We start from the raw sequence: 22,331 nt of genomic DNA on the forward strand, positions 1-22,331 counted from the left end.
TTAAGATACAAAACAGATGAATATAAGGGAAGGAAAGCAAAAATATAAAAACAGGGAGGGGGACAAAACATACGAGACTCTTAAATATGGAGAACAAACAGAGGGTTACTGGAAAGGCTGTGAAAGGGAGGATGGGATAAATGGGTAAGGGGCACTAAGGAATCTACTCCTTAAATCATCATTGCACTATATGCTGACTTGGATGTAAATTAAAAAAAAAAAAAGGTTCTTATCTGAAAAATGGGAATACTACATGCTTCTCTTTCAGATCCATGAAATAGAAACTTTAATGCTTCCAGGTATGCAAAATGAGTATCCAAAATTAATTAATTTTGTTAAAAAAAAAAAAAAAGCTATGATCCAATGAATTCCAACCCCTCCCAATAATGGTTAGGAGAGTGTGGATTTAAGCTCTCAATTTGGGTTCTCAGAGCAGCACTGGTAGAAAACAGCAGTAATGGAAAACTAAGAGCTACTATGAGTATTAAAAAAAAAAAATTATGTTTATTTATTTTGAGGGAGAGAGAGACAGAGTACAAGCAGGGGAGGGTCAGAGAGAGAGGGAGACACAGAATCTGAAGTAGGCTCCAGGATCTCAGCTGTCAGCACAGAGCCCGACACAGGGCTCGAACTCACAAACCGTGAGATCATGACCTGAGCTGAAGTCGGACGCTCAACCAACTGAGCCACCCAGGTGGCCCTACTATGAGTATTTTTTAAATGGATCCTACTTAATAAGCAATAAGGCTGCAAAGGCTAAACAAATGTTTCTTTGCATTTGACTGGAATTATGTTAATCCTACGTGGTACATATTTTGGCTTATAAACTCTCACAGTTATATATGTGATAAGTACAAAATTATGTGATAATTTGTATAGTCAATATTTTATGGTACGGGGGGAGATTAAAAGATGACTTTGGTGGGTAAAAGGCTGGAAACTCTTTTTATATACTTTAGGCCTAGGTTAAGTCTCTAACTGGAGAAACTCTGGAAACTTCTTGGGTTTGTTTCAGAAAACATTTTTTTTTTGGATAAGGAATAACTAACTGCATGTATGTTGACTGAACTCATGAGACTATTTAAATATCAAAACACCAATTTATTATTTAACAATGAGATTGTTAAGCTACACCTAGTTGTCCAAAAAGGTCATTCTCTATGGTCAGAACATGCCCTAACAATGACCACTCCTGTCTTCTCCTTCTTCTAAGTTCCACGCAGGGTTCAGTTTCAGCATTCCAAAATCTATTTTTAAATTACTTCTTGACTAGCTTATTCAGCTTAAAATTTTCATTTTTACTTATGTTTTTCCTCTCTGAACTCAATCTGATTCCTAATATCCATTCTCTTTTCAATCTTGCTGTATATTTTACTTTGCATCCGAGTATATAATCTAACAAGTGAAATTAATAGGACAGAGTTAAAGCTGTCCCAGAAAGTCAAGAACTGGTTACTGTGCCAATATTAGATTATTCCCTCCTGATCCCATCTATAAAAGGTACTACAATATAAGGGTTTAGGATAAAATTTATTAATGTAATATATACCAGCAGAAAAAAGTACTTGGTTGGCTGAATGATTTGACAACTCTTCACCTATTAATGATATGTTATTCTTAACCCCCTGTAAATTTTAAACATCCAAATCTTCACTTAGCTTGAAGGATTAGATGAGCACTGACATAATACCCACACATATTGGTCAATTAAACACACAGAAAATCACCTTCCAACGAAAGAAAAAAGTTTTTTTAAGTTTTATTTATTTTGAGAGAGAAAGAGGACACATGTGTGCATGAGCGGGAGGGGTGGAGAGAGCGAATCCCACGCAGGCTCTGCACTGCCAGCGCAAAGCCTGATGTGGGACTCAAACTCACGAACCTTGAGATCATGACCTGAGCTGCAACCAAGAGCCAGATGGTTAACTGACTGGGCCACCCAAGCGCCTCCAAATTAAAATTAAAAAAAAATTTTTTTTAACGTTTATTCATTTTTGAAAGACAGAGAGAAACGGAGCACGAGCCGGGGAGGGGCAGAGAGAGGGAGACAGAATCCAAAGCAGGCTCCCGGCTCTGAGCTGTCAGCACAGAGCCCAATACGGGGCTCAAACCCACGGACTGCGAGATCATGACCTGAGCCGAAGTCGGACGCTCAACAGATTGAGCCACCCAGGCGCCCCTCCAAAAGAAAATTTTAAATTAATATTACCTGGTTTCTTAGGGTGCGATGCTGGAGTAGGATGCATTTTAGCATCTCTGGAAAACCCATCTAAGTTTCCTTTTATGGCTTCCAAAGCATCATCTCTACTCTTCTCTCCTGTCTAGAAGACAATAAATGTATGGATATATCTTCACTTATGTCTCACTTCATCCTAGATCCTCCCAAATTAAAAGTACAGAGATTGGTCTATTTTCAAAATTTTTACCGCATACTTCTGATAGGGAATTCTCTGAATCAGAAAAACACTGGTAAGTGTTATAAGTATACCAAAGGCATAGAACAACACTATAAAATACAAAAAATATTAAAAGGTCCATTTATAAATACTTCAGGATACAACTGATATTAAGTATCCTGAATTAATTAATATCAAGATCCATGATTAACCTTCCCAAGAAAAGATCACAAACACCAGTGGTAGTAAAAAGGAGTTGAGAAGATGATGGTTGATAGCCCACCCTCCTCAACCATACAGCGTCTTATAGGAAAAGGAGAATTCTTCACTTGTGGAATCAGATAAAGCAAAATCAACCAACCACAGCATAAGCTTGGGCTTGTGCCCCAGTGACAGAATCCACTGAATGAGCATGAGGCACATGCAAGGCGTGTGTGCGCTGTGGCAGTGGAAAAGATTACCTTGGGTTTCACACTACTCAAAAGCCTGAGCTTTTGCTTCTGCTCTTCAAACTGGCGTCTTTTTCTTTCTTCTTCTAAGAGCTTCTGTTGCTGTTCAAATCGTTTTCTGAAGGAAAAGCAACATAGTAAAGAACTAACTGCAGGGGCATTATCAATTGTGTTCTATTCGTACTTCTAACAGTTTCAGCAGTATTGCCTTACATTTCTAGAACTAACAACTTCATTGCTAATTAGATCTAATTTTCTTATGACAATACTATTTCCCCAATATATTAATTTCAAAATATATGAAAGGTGTCCAAAAAAATATATGCTTAAATTATAGACATGAATTTATTCCTTGTCTAATTTGGAAGGGGAAGAGACAAATTCTTTTGCATTCAAAAGTAATCTCAAAAAACAGGCAAGTAGACAAAAAAGAAAACTCCAACTTGGGAAGGCAGTGTCTCACAGGAGAAAGAACAATGCTTTGGGCATCAGGAAGTCTACATTTGCTAGTAATTATGTAATCTGGCCTGACAAAGTCGCTTCATTTCTCTAAACTGTCCTTTCTCTAGATGTAAAATTAGAGAGTTGAATGAGAGGCTCTCTAATGTCTGTCCTTGCTTAAAACTTATATGTAATGAAATATTTCACGAATCTTAAAGGTAACATGACTGTTTGGGCTTCAAATGTGCATTAGAAACCATGTGACTGTTCCTAAAATAACTGCTATCATGCGTCCTCAGGTTTGAATCCCGAGGTCTCTTACTGCTGCTCTTCAGCGAACTGCTTCTGCATGTCTGGGGTGTACTGTGGGCCCGGGGGACGCATTCCCAGGAACGGTGTTTGTCCAAGGTAAGGCATTCCTGCTGCTGGCATTGGCCCCATTGGTATCCCTGCCTGAAAGAAACAAAGGCTTAGAAAATACAATTCTTCCTATTAATTATTACAAAGAAAAACTATAACTTCCATAAATTCTTTCTTAATATTTTTATTAACGAACTATAGGACTTTCTTAAACAATAGAGTCAAAAAACACAGGCAAAAAATGGAAAGTTCCCCTTACTATCTCACCCCTTTCATTTCCTTCATTGTCTGAGATGTGACCACTGCTAACAGTCTGAGGGTGTGTATGCATGGAAGCACACGTGCACACACGAGATATATTCTACTCTTTGAAAAGAGGTATCATATCTTACCTGTCTTTGTATTTTCCAGCAACAGATAAGAGGCTGGCATACAGTAGTTAATCCAAAAATGAGATTAAAACATGCTTTTCTGATATGTATGATAGGATAATGAATATTTTGATGTTCAGTATCACAGGCCTGATGGCCAAACTTATACAGAAAATAAAATATATTTAATCAGTAATAACTTACATACTAATACCACAGTATAAAGTTCACTCAAGTGTCCAGAAGTAAAAATAGTATCACACTATAGCTAATCACAAAATCTAATAATAATGATGATGGCACTGATAAGAACGATAATGAATAATTTATACTGAGTGGAAATTCTCCTGTGCCTCAGCCTTCTCCCTGAAAGGCTCCCCTTCTGTTCCCTAATTGAAATATGGCTATCCCTGGAAGCCCTCTTATCTGGAGATTGCTGCTTCTCTTCCACGTTTCCTGTAAAAGGGGAATATTTCTCCTTGCTTCTTCTAAACCTATCCTCTCTTCCTTCAAAAACCTGACTGCATGCATCCAGCTACGTTAGTTGCCCAGATTGCCTAGTCTATGATTCCAGGATTCTTTCAGTTATAGTGAGTGAAGAATGTGTTTGCAATAAAGTGCAACTCCCCTACTTATATAAAATTAATGTAAACCACCAAAAGTTAAATTACCTTAAGGTAAAGATTATATTCACACTATTGGATTTAATATATTCAAACTTTCATCAATTCATTTTTAGTGAAGTGTTTTTTTTTTTAACAAGACTAAGATATCAAAATTAAAAAAATTTTTTTTAACATTTATTTATTTTTGAGAGACAGAGATAGAGCACAAGCAGGGGAGGAGCAGAGAGAGAGGGAGACACAGAATCCAAAGCAGGCTCCAGGCTCCGAGCTATCAGCACAGAGCCCGACACGGGGCTTGAACTCACAGACCACGAGATCATGACCTGAGCTGAAGTCAGCCACCCAACCGACTGAGCCACCCATGCACCCCTAAGATATCAATTTTAATCTAACAATGTTTGTTGAAGAAATCCTGTTAAGTGTTTCCCTCAAAATATTTGTTTTAGAAATTATCAAAAATACCACCATGGGGTGTCTGGGTGGCTAAGTCAGTTAAGCATCCGACTTTGGTTCAGGTCATGATCTCACAGGTCATGGGTTCAAGCCCTGCGTTGTGCTCTGTGCTGACAGCTCAGAGCCTGGAGCCTGTTTTGGATTCTATGTCTCCCTCTCTCTCTCTCTCTGCCCCTCCCCTGCTTATAATCTCTCTCTGTGTCTTTCTCTCTCTCTCTCAAAAATAAACATTGAAAAAAAACTTAAAAAATGTCACCTCATACTGAATATTGAAAAAAGTGCACCTCCCTGTAATAGCAGAGGATTGGAGGATACAAATAATATAGGTAAAGCACTTAGAGCACTGTGTAGCATATATGAGTAAATAGCAGCTATTATAATTATTAAAAGTTACTGACAACAAAGAAGTACTCTCTCAAAAACAATAATGATCCCATTTTTTTCCCGGAACAAAATAAGATTCTGCAAGCAAATACAGAATTAAGGCAACTAGATAAGAAAAATGAACACTTAACAGTTATAATATAGGTATCATTTTATTGTGTTCATGCCATATGCCAGCTATAGAATTAGGCATTTACATACATTATTCTCAATATACGTAAGATCCTTAGAGTTAGAGAATTTCTGATAATGATCAACAAGAATATCTTATTAATAAGAATGTCTTATTAATAACACTAATGAAGCCCCTACTATGTCCCAGGGACTTTTCTAAGGGTTTTATGTATATTAATTAACTTAATCCTTATAACAAACCTATGCAGTAGGTGCTACTATTATTCTCATTTTACAGATGAGGAAACAGAAGTACAAAATAGTTAACTACCTTACTTACTGCTTGTAAGTGACAGAGCCAAGATTAGAAACAGGCAGCTTCTGGTTCCAAAGTGCATATTCTCCATCATTATGTTACACTGCCTCTCCAATTACCAACAACAACCACAGATTCAGACTTAAAACAAATTTTAATCTGTTTTTGTGTCTATTCATATGCTCAGGCATATACCTGCTCAATGAATAGTAGTAGCTTGGAAGCCTTATGAATGGCTTTAGGACTTTACAATAGGAGTTATAAGTAATACATATTACTTAATTACTAACACTCTCTATTGTAAATCTTGAGTGGGGATGGCAATGTATACTTACTTTTAATCACAGCGTGGTTCTCCTGGTGCTAAAAATTAGCACCATAGTCCTAGGACTACATTTTTTTTTTCTAGCTTTATTTAAATAAAACAATTTACTTAATCAATCCCCTACTTTTTTCAGCTTTACTGAGCTACAGTTGATATAACACTGTAATTTTAAGGTATGCAGCCTATTGATTTGATACACTTATATACTGCAAAATGATTACCACCACAGCATTAACTAATATCTCCATCATGTCACATAATCACCATTTCTTTTTTGTGGTGAGGGATTAAGTTCCTTTTTAAATTGACTTCATTTACCCAAGGCACATAAAATGCAAAAGAAACCACTCAACTCATACAGACTAACAGACCAGATATTCCACAAAAATAATAAAGAATAAAAGAAGGAAAGGTATTATACACTTTGCCTTCCTATTTAGAAAATTCTGTTCTTCAAGAAGATTCAAACTTGCTAAATGGCATTTTGTCTTTTTCGAATTCCTGAAAAGTTAGTTTATACATTCATACAGTCTAATTCTTTTAAAATCTAGATAAACCTAAAGGTTAAGAAATACTAATCATTAGTTATATGCTGGGTGAATGACAGGACAAAAGAAATAACTCAGAAATCTGAGATATATCTAATCAACTGCTAAAGACATTCAAGATAAAGAAGTTCACTCCCAAGATGAAGAATATTGAAGGCTACTGAAGATTTGAGTGACTGGAGAGATATCACAGACCAAAAAATTTAAAAATGTCAGTTTCAATAAAAATCCCAGCAGATTTTATGTGGAATTTGACAAGCTGATCTTAAAACTTATCATGAAGAGGAAAGAACCATGAATAACTATAATTCTTTAAAAGAAGAACAAGGAGGATCCACACTAGCAGATATCAAGGCTTATCTTAGGCTAGATTAGGAGACTAAGATACTTATTGATGCAGGGACAGACAGAAATAGCAATAGGACAAACAGAAGAGCTCAGAAACTAATCCAAAGCATATCAAGAAATTGGATAGTACAGCAGTCATCTTGGAAATCAATGAGTAAAGAATGGGATATTGATAAATGATTTGGAGAAAACTGGCTACTCAAATGGAAAATGATAAAATTAGACCTTTAGACTCACATATCTGATAGCACAGAACAATTCCAGGTTGATTTAGTAAGAAGAATAATATTATGATCGCAGGGTAGAACTAGGTCTAATGAGGCACACAAGAGATCAGACCATAAAAGAAATGATTTATCCATCTGACTTAACTTCTACATGACCTCACCAAAAAATTAAAAAACAAGCCAAAGTATAGGAGGAGATATTGGGCACACAAATAACCACAAAGGTAAGAATCTGGAATATATAATGAACTCTTAGAAATCAATAAAAACAAAACAAATAGCAACAAATTGGAAGCAACTTACATGTCCACCAACAGAAGAATATATACTCATGCAGTGGAACACTACACAGTAGCTATATGAATATATTTGGCAGCACTCTATAACAGGGATAAATTCTGGGGCAAAACAATGTCAACTAAAAAACTCAAATGCAGAAGGGTACATGCTTACATAAACCTTTAAAACCTGGACAATATATAATATTCATGAATATTCAAACATTTAAAACAGGAGAAGTACAAGAAGACATATGAAAACACTAAGCACTCAATTCATGATAGTGATAACTATCTCTGGGGAAGTAGAAGAAGGAAATTATAACTGTTTTTTTCATTTCTTTTAAAAATGTGAAGCAAATACAGCATGTTAACATTTGATGAAAGGACAAGACTATCTCCATAGAAAATTCCAAGATATCTAGAAAAAAATTCCTAGAATAAGTGAGTTCAGCAAGGTTGCAGGTTACAAAACAAGTATGCCCAAATCAACCACATTTCTATATACTGGCAATGAACAGAACATTGAAATAAAAACTACAATGCCATTTATAATTACTCAAAAACTTAGATGTAAATCTAACAAAACATTTAAGGAACTTAAATGCCAAAAACTATACAGTGCTGATGACAGAAATCAAAGATCTAAATAAATGGAGAGACATACCATGCTCATATATTGCAAGAATCTACATATTAAAGATGTCAATTTTCCCCAAATTGATAAAAAGGTTTACCGTAATTCCTATCAAAACTCCAACCAGACTTTTCATAGCTGGATATAAGCAACGTTATTCTAAAACTTATATGCAAAGACAGATAAACCAGAAGAGTTAAAATAATTTTGAAAAGAAGAATAACATGGGAGAACTTGTTATACAGCTACACAGATTTAGTCAGTAATCAAAATCTCCCAACAAGAAAAGTCCTGGACCTAATGGCTTTGCTATTGAATTCTACCAAACGTTTAAAGAAAAAACAAACAACTTAGACTTCATGAAACTTTAAAAATTTGTACATTAAGAGACACTACCCACAGAGTAAAAGGGAAACCCACAGAATGGGAGAAAACATTTGCAAATCATATATCTGATAAGGGATTAATATCCAAAATATAGACACGACTCTCACAATTAATTCACCAACAAAAAACCCAATTCAAAGAAGGGCAAAAGACTTAAACATTTCTCCAGTGAAGATATACAAATGGCCAATAACCACATGAAAAGATACTCAACATCATTTACTAGAGAAATGAAAACCAAAACTACAATGATACACTACCTCACGCACACTGGGACAGCTACTATAAAAAAAACAAAAAACAAAACAAAACCAAAAACACCAGGGGACACCTGGCTGACTCGGTTGGTAGAGCATACGACTTGATCTCAGGGTCATAAGTTCAAGCCCCACATTGGGTGTAGAGCCTGCATAAGGAAAAAACAAAACAAACAAACAAACAACAACAACAACAAAAAACCAGAATGGGAGTAGTTTGGGAAAGATAGCAGAGTAGGAGGATCCTGAGCTCACCTCCTCCCATGGGCACATCAAGACAGGAGCTACATCTATGCGACTAATTCTGAAAACAACCTGCAGACTGACAGAATAGACCTTCCACAGTGAATTACAGAGAGAAAACCACATCAAAAGGGGTAGGAGGGGAGCTAAATGAGATGGAAATAAGCAATATGCCTGATGAAGAATTCAAAGTAATGATCACAAAGATACTCTCTGGACTTGAGAAAATAGTGAGAATCTAAGTGAGACCATCAATGAAGATATAGAAAATATAAAAAAAAGAACCAGTCAGGGCTAAAGAATTCAGTAACTGAAATTTAAACATACACTTGGAGAAATCAACAGCAGATTAGAGGAAGCAGAAGAATGGATCAGCAACCTGGAAGACAGAGTAATGGAATGCAACCAAGCTGAACAGCAAAAACAACAGAGTAATAAAAAAATAAAAACAGGTTCAGCAGACTCTGTGACATCATCAAGCGTAGTAACATTCCCTGTACAGGGATCCCAGAAGGAGAAGACAGAGAGAAGAGGTCAGAAAACTTATTTGAAGAAATAATACCTGAAAACTTCCCTAATCTGTGGAAGGAAACAGACATCCAGATCCAGAAATAAGAGACCCCCCAATAAGAGGAACACAAGAAGGTCCACACTAAGGCACACAATAATTTAAAAAGTAGTGATAAAGAGAGAATTTTAAAAACATCAGAAGAAAACAGTTTACATAAAGCTATCAGCTGACTTTTCAGCAGACACTTTGCAGGCCAGAAGTGAGTGGCATGAAATACTCAAAGTGCTGAAAGAAAAAATCCTGTGAACAACATACTCTACCCAGCAAGGTTATTATTCAGAATAGGAGCAATAAAGAGTTCCCCAAACATACAGAAGTTAAAGGACTTCATCACTAAACCAGCCTTACAAGAAATGTTAAAGGGAATTCTTTGGAAAGAAAAAAAAAAAGCCATAATCAGGAATAAGAAAATTATGAAAGGAAAACAATTTCACAGGTAAATACAAACATAATAAAAGCAGATTAATCACTTATAAAACCAGCATGGAGGTTAAAGCTCAAAAGCAGTAAAGCGAATTATAAGAATCAGTCAAGTGATTTGCAAAATAGAAGGATGTAAAATATGACATTGTATTCATAAAACGTGGGGGTGGGGAGTAAAAATCTAGTGCTATTAGTATGGGCTCAAACTTAAGTGACCATCAACTTCATATAGACTGCTACATGCAAAACATGTTATAAAAGAACCTAATGGTAACCACAAATCAAAAACCTATAATAGAAAAAAATAGAGAAGAATCCAAACATAACACTAAAGAAAGCCATCAAACCACAAGGAAAAAGAGCAAGAGAAAAAGGAACAAAGAATGACAAAAACAACCATAAAGAAGTAACAAAATGGCAATGAGTACATGCCTATCAATAATTATTTTATTTAAATTATTTTATTTTATTTATTTATTTTTTAACATTTATTATTGAGAGACAGAGAGAGACAGAGCATGAGCATGGGAGGGGCAGAGAGAGGAGGAGACACAGAATCTGAAGCAGGCTCCAGGCTCTGAGTTGTCAGCACAGAGCCCAATGCGGGGCTCGAACTCACAAACTGTGAGATCATGACCTCAGCCAAAGTCGGACACTTAACCGACTGAGCCACCCAGGTGCCCCTGTTTTATTTTTTTAAAGTAAGCTCTATGTCCAACAGGGAGCTTGAACTCACAACCCTAAGATTAAGAGTTGCATGCTTTACTGACTGAGCCAACCAAGAGCCCCTCAGTAATTACTTTAAGTGTAAATGGACTAAACTTTCAAATCAAAAAACATCGGGTGACTGAATGGATAAAAAACAAGATCCATTTATATGCCGCCTACAAAAGACTCACTTCAGAGCTAAAGATACATGCAGACTGAAAGTAATAAGGGATGTAAAAACATTTGCCATGCAAATGGAAGTGTAAATGTTGTTACCTTAGCTTTCTTTTCATCGTACAAGACAGACTTTAACAAGAGACAAAAGGACAAGGGAATATAACAATCGCTAATACCTATACACAACATAGAAGTACCTAAATACATAAAGCAAATATTAACAGACATAAAGGGAAAAAATTGACAGTAATACAAAAATAGTAAGAGACTTTAACACTCCACTTACATCCATGTAGAGATCATCCAGAGAGAAATCAACAAGGAAACAGTGGCTTTGAATGACACGTGGATCAGAGGGATCTAACAGACATATTCGGAACATTCGGCCCCAAGACAGTGGACTACACATTCTTTTCAAGTGCACATGGAACATTCCCCAGGACAGATGACATATTAGTCCACAAATCTCAATAAATTAAAAAAACTGAAATCATATTATGCAGTTTTTCCAAACACAACAGTATAAAACTAACAATCAACTACAAGCAAAAATCTGAAAAAAAACAATACAAATATATGGAGACTAAATAACATACTTAACAATGAATGGGTCAATCAAGTAATCAAAGAGGAAATCTCAAAATAGATGGAGACAAATGAAAATGAAAACACAATTGTCCAAAATCTTTGGGATGCAGCAAAAGCTGTTCTAAGAGGGAAGATTATAGCAATATAGTCTTACATCAAGAAACCAGAAAAATCTCAAATAAATAACCTAACCTTACATCTGAAGAAACTAGGAAAAAAAAAGTAAAAGGAAGGAAATAATAAAGATTACAGCAGAAATAAGTGAAATAGAGACTGAAAAAAAAAAAACCCACAACAACCCAATAGAACAGATTAATGACACTAGGAGCTGGTTCTTTCAAAAGTTAAACAAAATTGATAAGCTTTTAGCCAGACTCACCAAGAAAAAAGGGAAGACTCTAAATAAATAAAGCCAGAAATGAAGGAGAAAAAAACCACACAAAGGATTATAAGAGAATACTATGAAAAATTATATACCAACAAATGGGCAACCTAGAAGAAATGGATAAATTCCTAGGAATATGTAACATTCTAAAACTGAATGAGGAAGAAGAAATAGAAAATTTGAACACTGATTACTTGCAATGAAATTGAATCAATGATCAAAAACTCCCAAAAAAACAGAAGTCCAGGACCAGACAGCTTCACAGGTGAATTCTACCAAACATTTAAAGAAGAGTTAATGCCTATTCTTCTCAAACAATTCCAAAAAATAGAACAGGAAGGAAAGCTTCCAAATTCATTCTATGAGGCCAGGATTACCCATATACCAAAACCAGATAAAGTCACTACCAAAAAACAAAAACAAAAACAAAAAAAACAAAATAAAAGAGAGAGAGAGAGAGAGAGAAAACTATAGGCAAATATGTCTGCAAAACATAGATATAAAAATCCTCAACAAAATATTAGCAAACCAAATCTAACAACACGTTAAAAAAATCATTCACCATGATCAAATGGGGTTTATTCCAGGGATGTAAGAGTGGCTCAATATCTGCAATCAACACTGATAAATCACATTAACAAGAGAAAGGATAAAAACTGTATGATAATTTCAGTAGAAGCAGAAAAAGCACTTGACAAAATACAACATCCATTCATTAGTAAAAACTCAACAAAATGTGTTTAGAGGGAACATATCTCAACATAATAAAGGCCATATACCCCAAACCCACAGCTATATTCAACAGTGAAAAACTGAGAGCTTTTCCTCTAACATTAGGAACAAGACAAGAGTATTCATTCTCACCAATTTTATTCAACATAGTATTGGGAGTCTTAGTCACAGCAAACAGAGAAGAAAAAGGAATAAAAAGCATCCAAAATAAGGAAGAAGTAAAACTGTCACTATTTGCAGATGACATGATACTATCAATAGGAAACCCTAAAGACTCCACCAAAAAACTATGATAACTGATAAATGAACTCAGTAAAGTTTCAGGATACAAAATTAATATACAGAAAACTGTTGCTTTTCTACACACTAATAATGGAAGTAGCAGAAAGAAATGAAGAAAACAATCTCATTTACAATTACACCAGAAGTCATAAAATACCTAGGAATAAATTTAAACAAGGAGGCAAAAGACTCATACTCTGAAAACTATAAGATACTGATAAAAGTAACTGAAGATGACACAAACAAATGGAAAGATAGTCCAAGCTCATAGATTGGAAGAATTAATGTTGTTAAAATATTCATATTACCCAAAGCAACCTGCAGATTCAATGCAATCCCTATCAAAATACCAACATTTTTCAGAGAACTAGAACAAATAATATACTAAAATGTATTTATATGGAACCACAAAAGAGCTCTATTTGCCAAAGCAATCTTGAGAAAGCTGGAGGTATCACAATCCCAAATTTCAAGATATATTACAAAGCTGTAGTAATCAAAACAATATGGTACCAGTACAAAAAGTGACATAAAGATCAACTGGAACAGGACAGAGCTCCTAGAAATAAACCCATGCTTATACAGTCAGTTAATCTACAATAAAAGAGGCAAGTTCATACAATAGGGAAAAGACAGCCTCTCCAACAAATGGTGCCAGGAAACTGGACAGCTACATGCAAAATAATGAAACTGGGCCACTTTCTTACACCATACAGAAAAATAAGTTCAAAATGGATTGAAGACCTAAATTTAAGACCTGAAACTGTAAAATTCCTAGAAGAAAACATAGGCAATAAGTTCTTTGAAATTGGCCACAGAAACATTTTTCTAGATATGTCCCCTCAGGCAAGGGAAACAAAAGGAAAATTAAACTTTTGGGACTACACCAAAATAAAAATCTTGCGCAAAGCAAAGGAAATCATCAACAAAATGAAAAGGCAACCTACTGAATGTAAGAAGATACTTGCAAATAATATATCCGATAAGGGGTTAATATCCAAAGTACTAGATAAAGAACTTATATACTTCAATACCATAAAAACAAGGCAATTAAAAATGGGACCTCAATAGACATTTTTCCAAGGAAGACATCCAGATGGCCAACAGACACATGAAAAGATGCTCAACATCCCTTATCATCAGAGAAATGCAAATCAAAACTACAATGAGATCATCACCTCACACCAGTCAGAATGGCTGAAATAAAAAATACAAGAAATAACAAATGTTGACATGACGTGGAGCAAAAGAAACCTTCCTGCACCTTTGGTGGGAATGCAAATTGGTGCAGCCACTGTGGAAAACAGTATGGAGGTTCCTCAAAAAATTAAAAATATAGTTACCATATGATCCAGGAATCCCACTGCTGGGTATTTTTTATCCAAAGAAAATGAAAACACTATGCACTCCTATGTTTAGTGCTGCATTATTTACAATAGCCAAGATATGAAAGCAGCCGAAGTGTCTACTGATAGATGGATAAAGATGTAATATACATATATATGACATCTTTTATATATACATATAATGTAATATTACTCAGCCAAAAAAAAGAATGAGATCTTGCCATTTGTAATGATATAGAAAGACCCTAGGGATTATAATGCCAAGTGAAACAAGTCACTCAGAGAAACACAAATACTACATGATTTCACTCATATGTGGAATTTAAGAAACAGAACAAAGGAACAGCTCCCTCCACCACCCCCAACCAAGAAAAAAAAAAGAGAAAAGAAAAGAAAGGAGAGACAATCCAAAAAACAGACTTTTTTTAAAAAAATTTTTTTATTAGTTTTCTTTATTTTTGAGAGGCAGAGAGAGACAGAGCATGAGTGGGGGAGGGGCAGAGAGAGAGGGAGACACAGAATCTGAAACAGGGTCCAGGCTCTGAGCTGTCAGCACAGAGCCGGACGTGGGGCTTGAACTCACAGACGGTGAGATCATGACCTGAGCCGAAGTCAGACGCTAACCGACTGCGCCACCCAGGTGCCCAAAACAGACTCTTAAATAAAGAGAACTAGGGGTGCCTGGGTGGCTCAGTCAGTTGAGTGTCTGACTTCAGCTCAAGTCATGATCTCGTAGTTCATGGGTTTGAGCCCCGCACGGGGCTCTGTGCTGACAGCTCAGAGCCTGGAGCCTGCTTCGGGTTCTGTGTCTCCATCTCTCTCTGCCCCTCCCTCCCTCTCTCTGTCTTTCTCTCTCTCTCAAAAATAAATAAATGTAAAAAAATTTTAAATAAATAAATAAATAAAGGGAACTAGTGGTTGCTAGATGGAGGTAGCTGGGAGGAGGGTTGGAAAAAAGGGGATCAAGAGTACACTTATCTTGATGAGCACTGAGTAATGTATAGAATTGTTTTCTTTTTAGTTTATTTATTTTGAGAGAGAGAGATAGCACACAAGTGGGGGAGAGGCAGAGAGAAAGGGAGAGAATCCCAAGCAGGCTCCCTGTATAGAATTATTTAATCATTATACTGTACACTTTTCAATAAAAAACATAATATTGCATTCTCTGGTAAACTGTTTCCAGTTATTTGCTGCCTTTACTCTAAGATTACACATTCCTATGTGATGTGCATTCTTCCTGGTATGTTCTTCCCCTTACTGATGTTCGTTTTGGTCACACTACTTTGGTTAAGTAGAAGTGACTAATGAATGCAACCTCTGAGAAGAAGCTTTAAAAGTTATAACAGTGTTTGGCCATCTCTTTGCCCTATGCCAAAAGTCTGGGATGTCCTAGGTAAGAGTCTCAGGATAAAGAGAACACAGAGCGGGGTCATAGCCAACCTTCCAAGGACATGCCTTTGTTTTTGTAAGTCAGAGACTTTGGGATTGCTTTTTCTACAGCATAACCTAGCAAAAACTGAGTAACACGGATTTAAAACCTACAAAAGTTCAGGGTGCCTGGGTGGCTCAGCTGGCTAAGCGTCCAAATCTTGTTTTTGGCTCAGGTCATGATGTCATGGTGGGATCCAGACCCACATCTGTGCTAAGCATGGAGCCTGCTTGGGATTCTCTCTCTCTGTCCCTCCCTGCTTGTGAATGCGTACTCTCTTCCACTCAAAATGAATAAACGTTAAAAAAAAAAAACCTACAAAAGCTCAATTTATTCCTATTTCTTTCTATTAGAGAGGAATAAGGAATGATTCCAAAAGTCTTCCCAAATCTTTACATACAACACAGAAGCCTCATTTGCCTATACAACTTCAACATAACAAGTTTCAACTTAAATTCTGCTTATAAATCCCAAATATTACTTATTTATAAATCATATATATGTGTTTATACATGATAAACGCACTGAAATAGAAAATTTTAAATAATTGGGTAAAATCAAAATATATGGCATGAAAATATTTTTTAACAGTATGGAAACTTTTTATTCTGGCTGATTTGTGAATGAATATGTTTATTTAAAAAATAACACCGTAACACTTTGCATTCAACCATTCAAAGATCAGACTCCTGGATTCAGTTTATTTGGTTACTTGGTTTAAATGGATATCATAGCTAGAGAAGATAATTTACAAAGACATGGAGATCCAAAATGAATCAGCCCATCTTAGGCTGTGCTTACTAAATCCTGATACCATCAATTTCATTTACCGATTCTAAAATAAAGATGTAATAGTATTTGCTTTAATCAGTCAACATCTCACCTGCTCTGACTACATCAGCCTTTTAATGATTCTCCTTCCATCCATTTTTGCCCTCCTCTCTCCCTCCAATCATTCTCTAGTCAGCAGTCAGGATGATCTTTCTGAAATACAAATCTCATTGTGTCATTCCACTGCTTCAAACTATTCAGTGGCTCCCTAATGCTCTTAAGAGAGAATTCAATGTATAATTTGGATAATACAAACTTACTCAAGACTTAGGTTCAAATCCCAACTTCCTATGCAATGTGAGCATCCTCACAAAGCTGCAGATTCCTCCTCAGAAAAATAGAGACACTACCTCTTAAAAGTTGTTATGGGGATTACATAATTCAATATAAAGAAGGCCCTAAGTCTTCCAAACAATGACACTGTTCCTTTCATGAGAGTAATGCTACTTCTATCAATGCTACTTCATGGCATTAGGTCCCTGAACTTCCCAAGATGTCATTCTAAAATTCTTCTTCTTCTTCTTCTTGTTCTAATAATAATAATAATAATAATAATTCTAAATCACTAATCAAATAAAGTAGTCACCAGATTTTCCTTAAATGATTTATCTTGGTTTCCCCCCACACTCTTATGAACATATCTTCATTTCATTTTGAAGGAAGCCACCTAACATTCAGACTACATTTACTGCCAAATAGAACATTAGGCTCCTAGTATGCAGCTCTTAGTATGTGACACGTACCAACAAACAATAACTGTGTAAACTATTGGTTAAAGAAGCCAGTACCTGCATGGCCATAGGTCCTTGGGGCATCTGAGAGCTGTAACTCATCCCTATCATGCCCTGCATATTAGGCTGCACGACAGAGACCATAGGAAATCCTTGTTGCTGCATTGGCATCAGTCCTGCTGAAAAACATAAGGGCATCATTAAAGTCAATATATTTTACAGTCTATTTTCCAAAAACTGTAAGTACATAAACAACTTGTTACTTGGGAAGCAGCACAGTTTAGCGGAAAAGCACAGGCCGTGAAGTGGGACAGACTTGAATATGAATTCCAACTCCATTAGTTAATTACTTAGCTATGAGATCTTAGGCAAGTTACAAAACTTCATCTGTAAAGCGAAGATAACAGAATTTTTGTGCATATTAAAAAAACTAATATATGACCTAGTTGTGACATTTGGCCTTCAAGATGGGCTCCAGCAATCTCTGCCCTTTGGTATTCATACCTTTTGTAATTCCCTCCCTCATTGAATAGGGCTCACCAGTATAACCAATAGGGTATGGTGGAAATGACAGTGTGTAACTTCCAAGGCTAGTTCTTAAAAGCCAATATATCTTCCTTCTTGCTCTGAGGAAAGCTACTGCCACATCATAAGAATACTCAAGGGGCGCCTGGGTGGCTCAGTCGGTTGAGCGTCCAACTTCGGCTCGGGTCATGATCTCGCAGTTGACGAGTTTGAGCCCCGTGTCGGGCTCTGTGCTGACAGCTCAGAGCCTGAAGGCTGCTTCTGATTCTGTGTCTCCCTCTCTCTTTGCCTCTCCCCCACTCATGCTGTCTCAAAAATAAAGATAAACATTAAAAAAAAAAAAAAAAAAAGAATACTCAAGCAGTCCTACAGAGAATCCATGTGGCATGGAACTGAAACCTCTTGCCAAAAGGCAGCACAATTTGTCATCCATGAGAGTGAGCCATCTTGGAAACAGATGACCCAGCCCTAACAAACCTTAAGATGCCCACAGCCCTAGTTGACATCTTTACTGCAATCTCTCTGGCCCTGAGCCAAAACCACCCAAGTGAAGCCATTTCCAGATACCTGATCTGCAGACACAGTGTCAAATAATAAAATGGATTTTTTAAAAAAAGTTTTGGGATGGGGCGCCTGGATGGCGCAGTCGGTTAAGCGTCCGACTTCAGCCAGGTCACGATCTCGCAGTCCGTGAGTTCGAGCCCCGCGTCAGGCTCTGGGCTGATGGCTCGGAGCCTGGAGCCTGTTTCTGATTCTGTGTCTCCCTCTCTCTCTGCCCCTCCCCCGTTCATGCTCTGTCTCTCTCTGTCCCAAAAATAAATAAAAAAAAAAAATGTTGGAAAAAAAAAGAAAAAAAAAAAAGTTTTGGGGTATTTTTTACACAGCAGCATATAACTAATACAATAACACATATACTAAATAGCATGAACTCTGGATGCCAACTAGAAATGTCACTTGGTACCTCTGGGACTTTGAGTAACTTGCTTAACTTCTATGCCTCGGTTTCTCATCTGTATAACTGTTTAATACCTAATATGCTTGAAGGAATGATCTTCTTCTTGTCTTTCGTTATATGAATAGTTAATATAACATTTACCACAAATAGCCATCAGCATGACAATTAAATGATGCAATGGCAGGAAAATGATCATGAGAATAGTATCTCCCAAATTTTTTCAATTTAGTATTCCCAAGAGGGGAGGAGACTGAAGAAACATCCCTTTGGGAATTTAATAAATACTAAGTGCCTACTATATTTTAGGCACAGTTCTAGAGAGCTGGTATTCAACTGTGAATAAAATAAAATCCCAGGGTGCCTGAGTGGCTCAGTTAGTTAAGCATCTGGCTCTTGATTTCAGCTCAGGTCATGATCTTATGGTTCATGAAATTGAGCCCCATGTCAGGCTCTGAGCTCACAATGCGGAGCCTGCTTGGGATTTTCTCTCTCTCTCTCTCTCTCTCTCTTTCTTGAAATAAACAGATAAATTTAAAAAACGAAACTCCCTACCTGTGCCGAACACAAATTTCAATCCAATTTTGCATTTTATTACATCTATGTTGGTTCTAACTAGTTAAAAAAAAATTAAAGGTCTGAGAAAGTAACCATGCTTATCTTGTGGGTTCTGTGTACCTTAAAGGTTACTTATTCACAGTTTAATTTTAGAAGCATGAACATCCACATTTATAAGTAACAGAAGTATTGGCATTCACTTATTCATTCAATCATTTATTCAAATATTTGAGGGCCTACTCCTTGTCAGGCATCATTCTAGGGACATGGCAGTGAACAAGTTCCAAGAGGTCCTTACCCTCATGGAACTTACATGTTTTCCCTTTTGCCTCTTTGGACCTACAGTCTTATTCATTTGAATTATTGTTATTTAATTCTTGAATGGGTAATTTAGGTATTTGGTACAACGTTTAAAAGCATAAAAGTATGCACAGTGAAAACTCTTGTCTCTCTCGTCTCCTGTTCACCTACTCATGATCTTTTGGCGACTCTTCCTGTCAGCTTCTCGTATATGCTTTGAGAAACAATCCATGCATAATTTAAAGTCTTCTAATGACTGAAAAGTCTACTCTAACATACTTCATGAAAAGAAAAAAATCTCAAAACAATTCCAAATTCCAAAAGAAAAAATATCAGGCAATCTTTGGGGTTCTCTTCTTGCTCTGCATACAGAGTCTTACTTTAAAGTTTATAAAAATGCAAAATCTTGAGCCATGAAAATGAATAACTGTAATGCTTTCCTAAAGAACAAAAGATCTCAAACTATTCTATCCAAATCTGGGACATATCTAATTACAGATAGCTTAAATAATGCATAAATGTGAGCACAATGAAAGGAATACAACTGACTCCTGGAAAAATTTACCTGAAACTCAACCTCCATCACTGATTACAAATGGAGACAAAGTCAGTATGAGCCACTGACCACCTGCTACTGAGCCACTCGTTATCCTTCATCTCTATTGGTGATCTGGGAGTCTCTTGTTTCTCCAGCAATTCTACCATAAGCAATCAACATTGGCTTTGTGAGAAGGGCCAGCTTTCAGAAGCAGACTGGTATGTGTCGGGGGTACAGTGAAGAGGGTGTGAGCAGAAAGAAGAGAAGGGCAGACATATTCTTTCTTCGACACTGTGTCCCAGTGGCACAGTACCATGAGTCAAGATTAGATCAGTTCACTATGGTTTCCCTGAAGACACAGCTAGAACTGACTTTGGTGGGGCCTTGTCTGAAACAGAGAGAAGGAATATACCCACTAAAGAAATTGAAGAGAATAAAACTGAGACTTAAAATAATTTATACCAAATCAGAATATGTGATCTCTTATATACATAAGACCAAATTCATACAGAGAAAACACGGTAGTATCAAACAATTAAAGAGGTTCTTTTATCCACTCAACAAACATCCACAGAGCCCCTATAATTTTCTATCAGCATACCGGGTGCTGTAGATACCGACTAGCATAAGACAGACATAGCCTCTGCCCTATGGAGCTAACAATCTAGAATTACACAATTTTTGAGAAATTTCAAGCATAGCTGGCATACGGGTTCAAGACTATAGGAAAATTTTACTCTATTTCGCAGCAATAGGACTTCTTTATCCAATTAGTTCCCAAGTTCAGAAACATAACAGTGAAAAATAAAAAGTTTAAAATTTCAGCTTTCACATACCTTGTGGGGGTCTTATTCCACCTGCAACTGGAAACATGAAGCTAAAAACAGAAGAAAAACATATCAGGATCTTCTATGTACAAAGATTTCAAACAAAACATGTAATTCTTTATATACACAAAAGAACTGTGGACAGGGTCCTGCCATTTGTTCTGTAGTACGATACTGAACTACCCGATAGCAACACAGATCGAACATCCACAGGATGCATGACGGCAGGCATGTCAGTGCAGGGAGAAAAGTTGTGAACTAGAAAACAAGACATTGAAACTAGTCCTGGTCTGTCACTATGTGACTTCCTTGGATTCCAATTTCTCCATCCATAAATTGAGAAGGTTGGATTATATTCAGTTTGGCGAACATTTACTGAGTAACTACTACATGAGGGAACTGAATTAGTGCACAGTCTTGTTGAAGACACGCACACAAGCTACTAACTGCAGCATCAAATAAAGTGTGCTAAGTGCTATGAGAGGCCCCAAATACTAATAGAGATGAAAAGAAAAAGATTAATTTGATGGGTTATATCTCGGGGACTTTTGTGAAGTTATCTTTTAAACTGAACCTTGAAGAGAGTCATACTATATAGTTTGAGCAAAAGCTCTGAGGCCAGAGCTTTGTGTTTAGAGATTTAGGATTGAATATAAGATACAGGATTAGAGAAGCAAGCAGACAGTAGAGGACCTTTAAGCTGTTTGATTTTACTTTGAATATTGTATGAAGTCAGAGATTATTAATTGTGGTACAACACACGTGACAAAATTTTACCATTTTAACCATTTTTAAGTGTATAGTGTGTACCATTAAGTACACTCACAATGTTGTACGACCATCACCATGATCCATTTCAAGAATGTTTTCATTATCCCTAACAGACTATACCAATTAAACAAGACCTCGCGATCACTCCCTCCCCCAACCCCTGGTAGCTACCACTTTTTGTTTCTATGAATTTGCTATTCTAGCTACCTCACACTAAGTGAAATCATATGATACTTTTATACTTCATAGCTAGCTTATTTCACTTAGCATAATGTTTTCAAGGTTCATCCATGTTGTAGCAGGTATTAGCATTTCATTCCTTTTTATGGCTGAATAACAAATACTCCATTGTGTGTACATACCACCTTTTGCTTATCCATTCATCTGCTGATGGACACTTGGGTTGTTTCCACCTTTCGGCTGTTGTAAATAATGCTATGAACATTAGTATACAAGTATCTGTGTAAGTCCCTCTTTCAATTATTTTGGGCATATAT

The 22,331-nt window shown here is 36.4% G+C and overlaps 1 protein-coding gene across 17 annotated transcripts in view; it reads right to left on the reverse strand.

The window, feature by feature from the left end:
- Positions 1-22,331, reverse strand: part of SYNRG (synergin gamma) — an 87,106-nt gene that overhangs the window by 59,034 nt on the left and 5,741 nt on the right. For 14 of the 17 annotated variants that reach the window (XM_058704209.1, XM_058704213.1, XM_058704223.1 and 11 more), the window contains exons 2-6: positions 21,073-21,113; positions 17,421-17,542; positions 3,609-3,739; positions 2,858-2,963; positions 2,210-2,321 (exon numbers count right to left, since the gene is read on the reverse strand). In XM_058704209.1, coding sequence (XP_058560192.1) covers positions 2,210-2,321; positions 2,858-2,963; positions 3,609-3,739; positions 17,421-17,542; positions 21,073-21,113 — 512 coding nt within the window. The remainder of the gene's footprint in view (positions 1-2,209; positions 2,322-2,857; positions 2,964-3,608; positions 3,740-17,420; positions 17,543-21,072; positions 21,114-22,331) is intronic. The other 3 variants (XM_058704208.1, XM_058704211.1, XM_058704221.1) reach the window with 1 other exon arrangement.

The sequence above is a fragment of the Neofelis nebulosa genome, chromosome 16 (genome assembly GCF_028018385.1).
Source record: "Neofelis nebulosa isolate mNeoNeb1 chromosome 16, mNeoNeb1.pri, whole genome shotgun sequence".
NCBI classification, from domain to species: domain Eukaryota; kingdom Metazoa; phylum Chordata; class Mammalia; order Carnivora; family Felidae; genus Neofelis; species Neofelis nebulosa.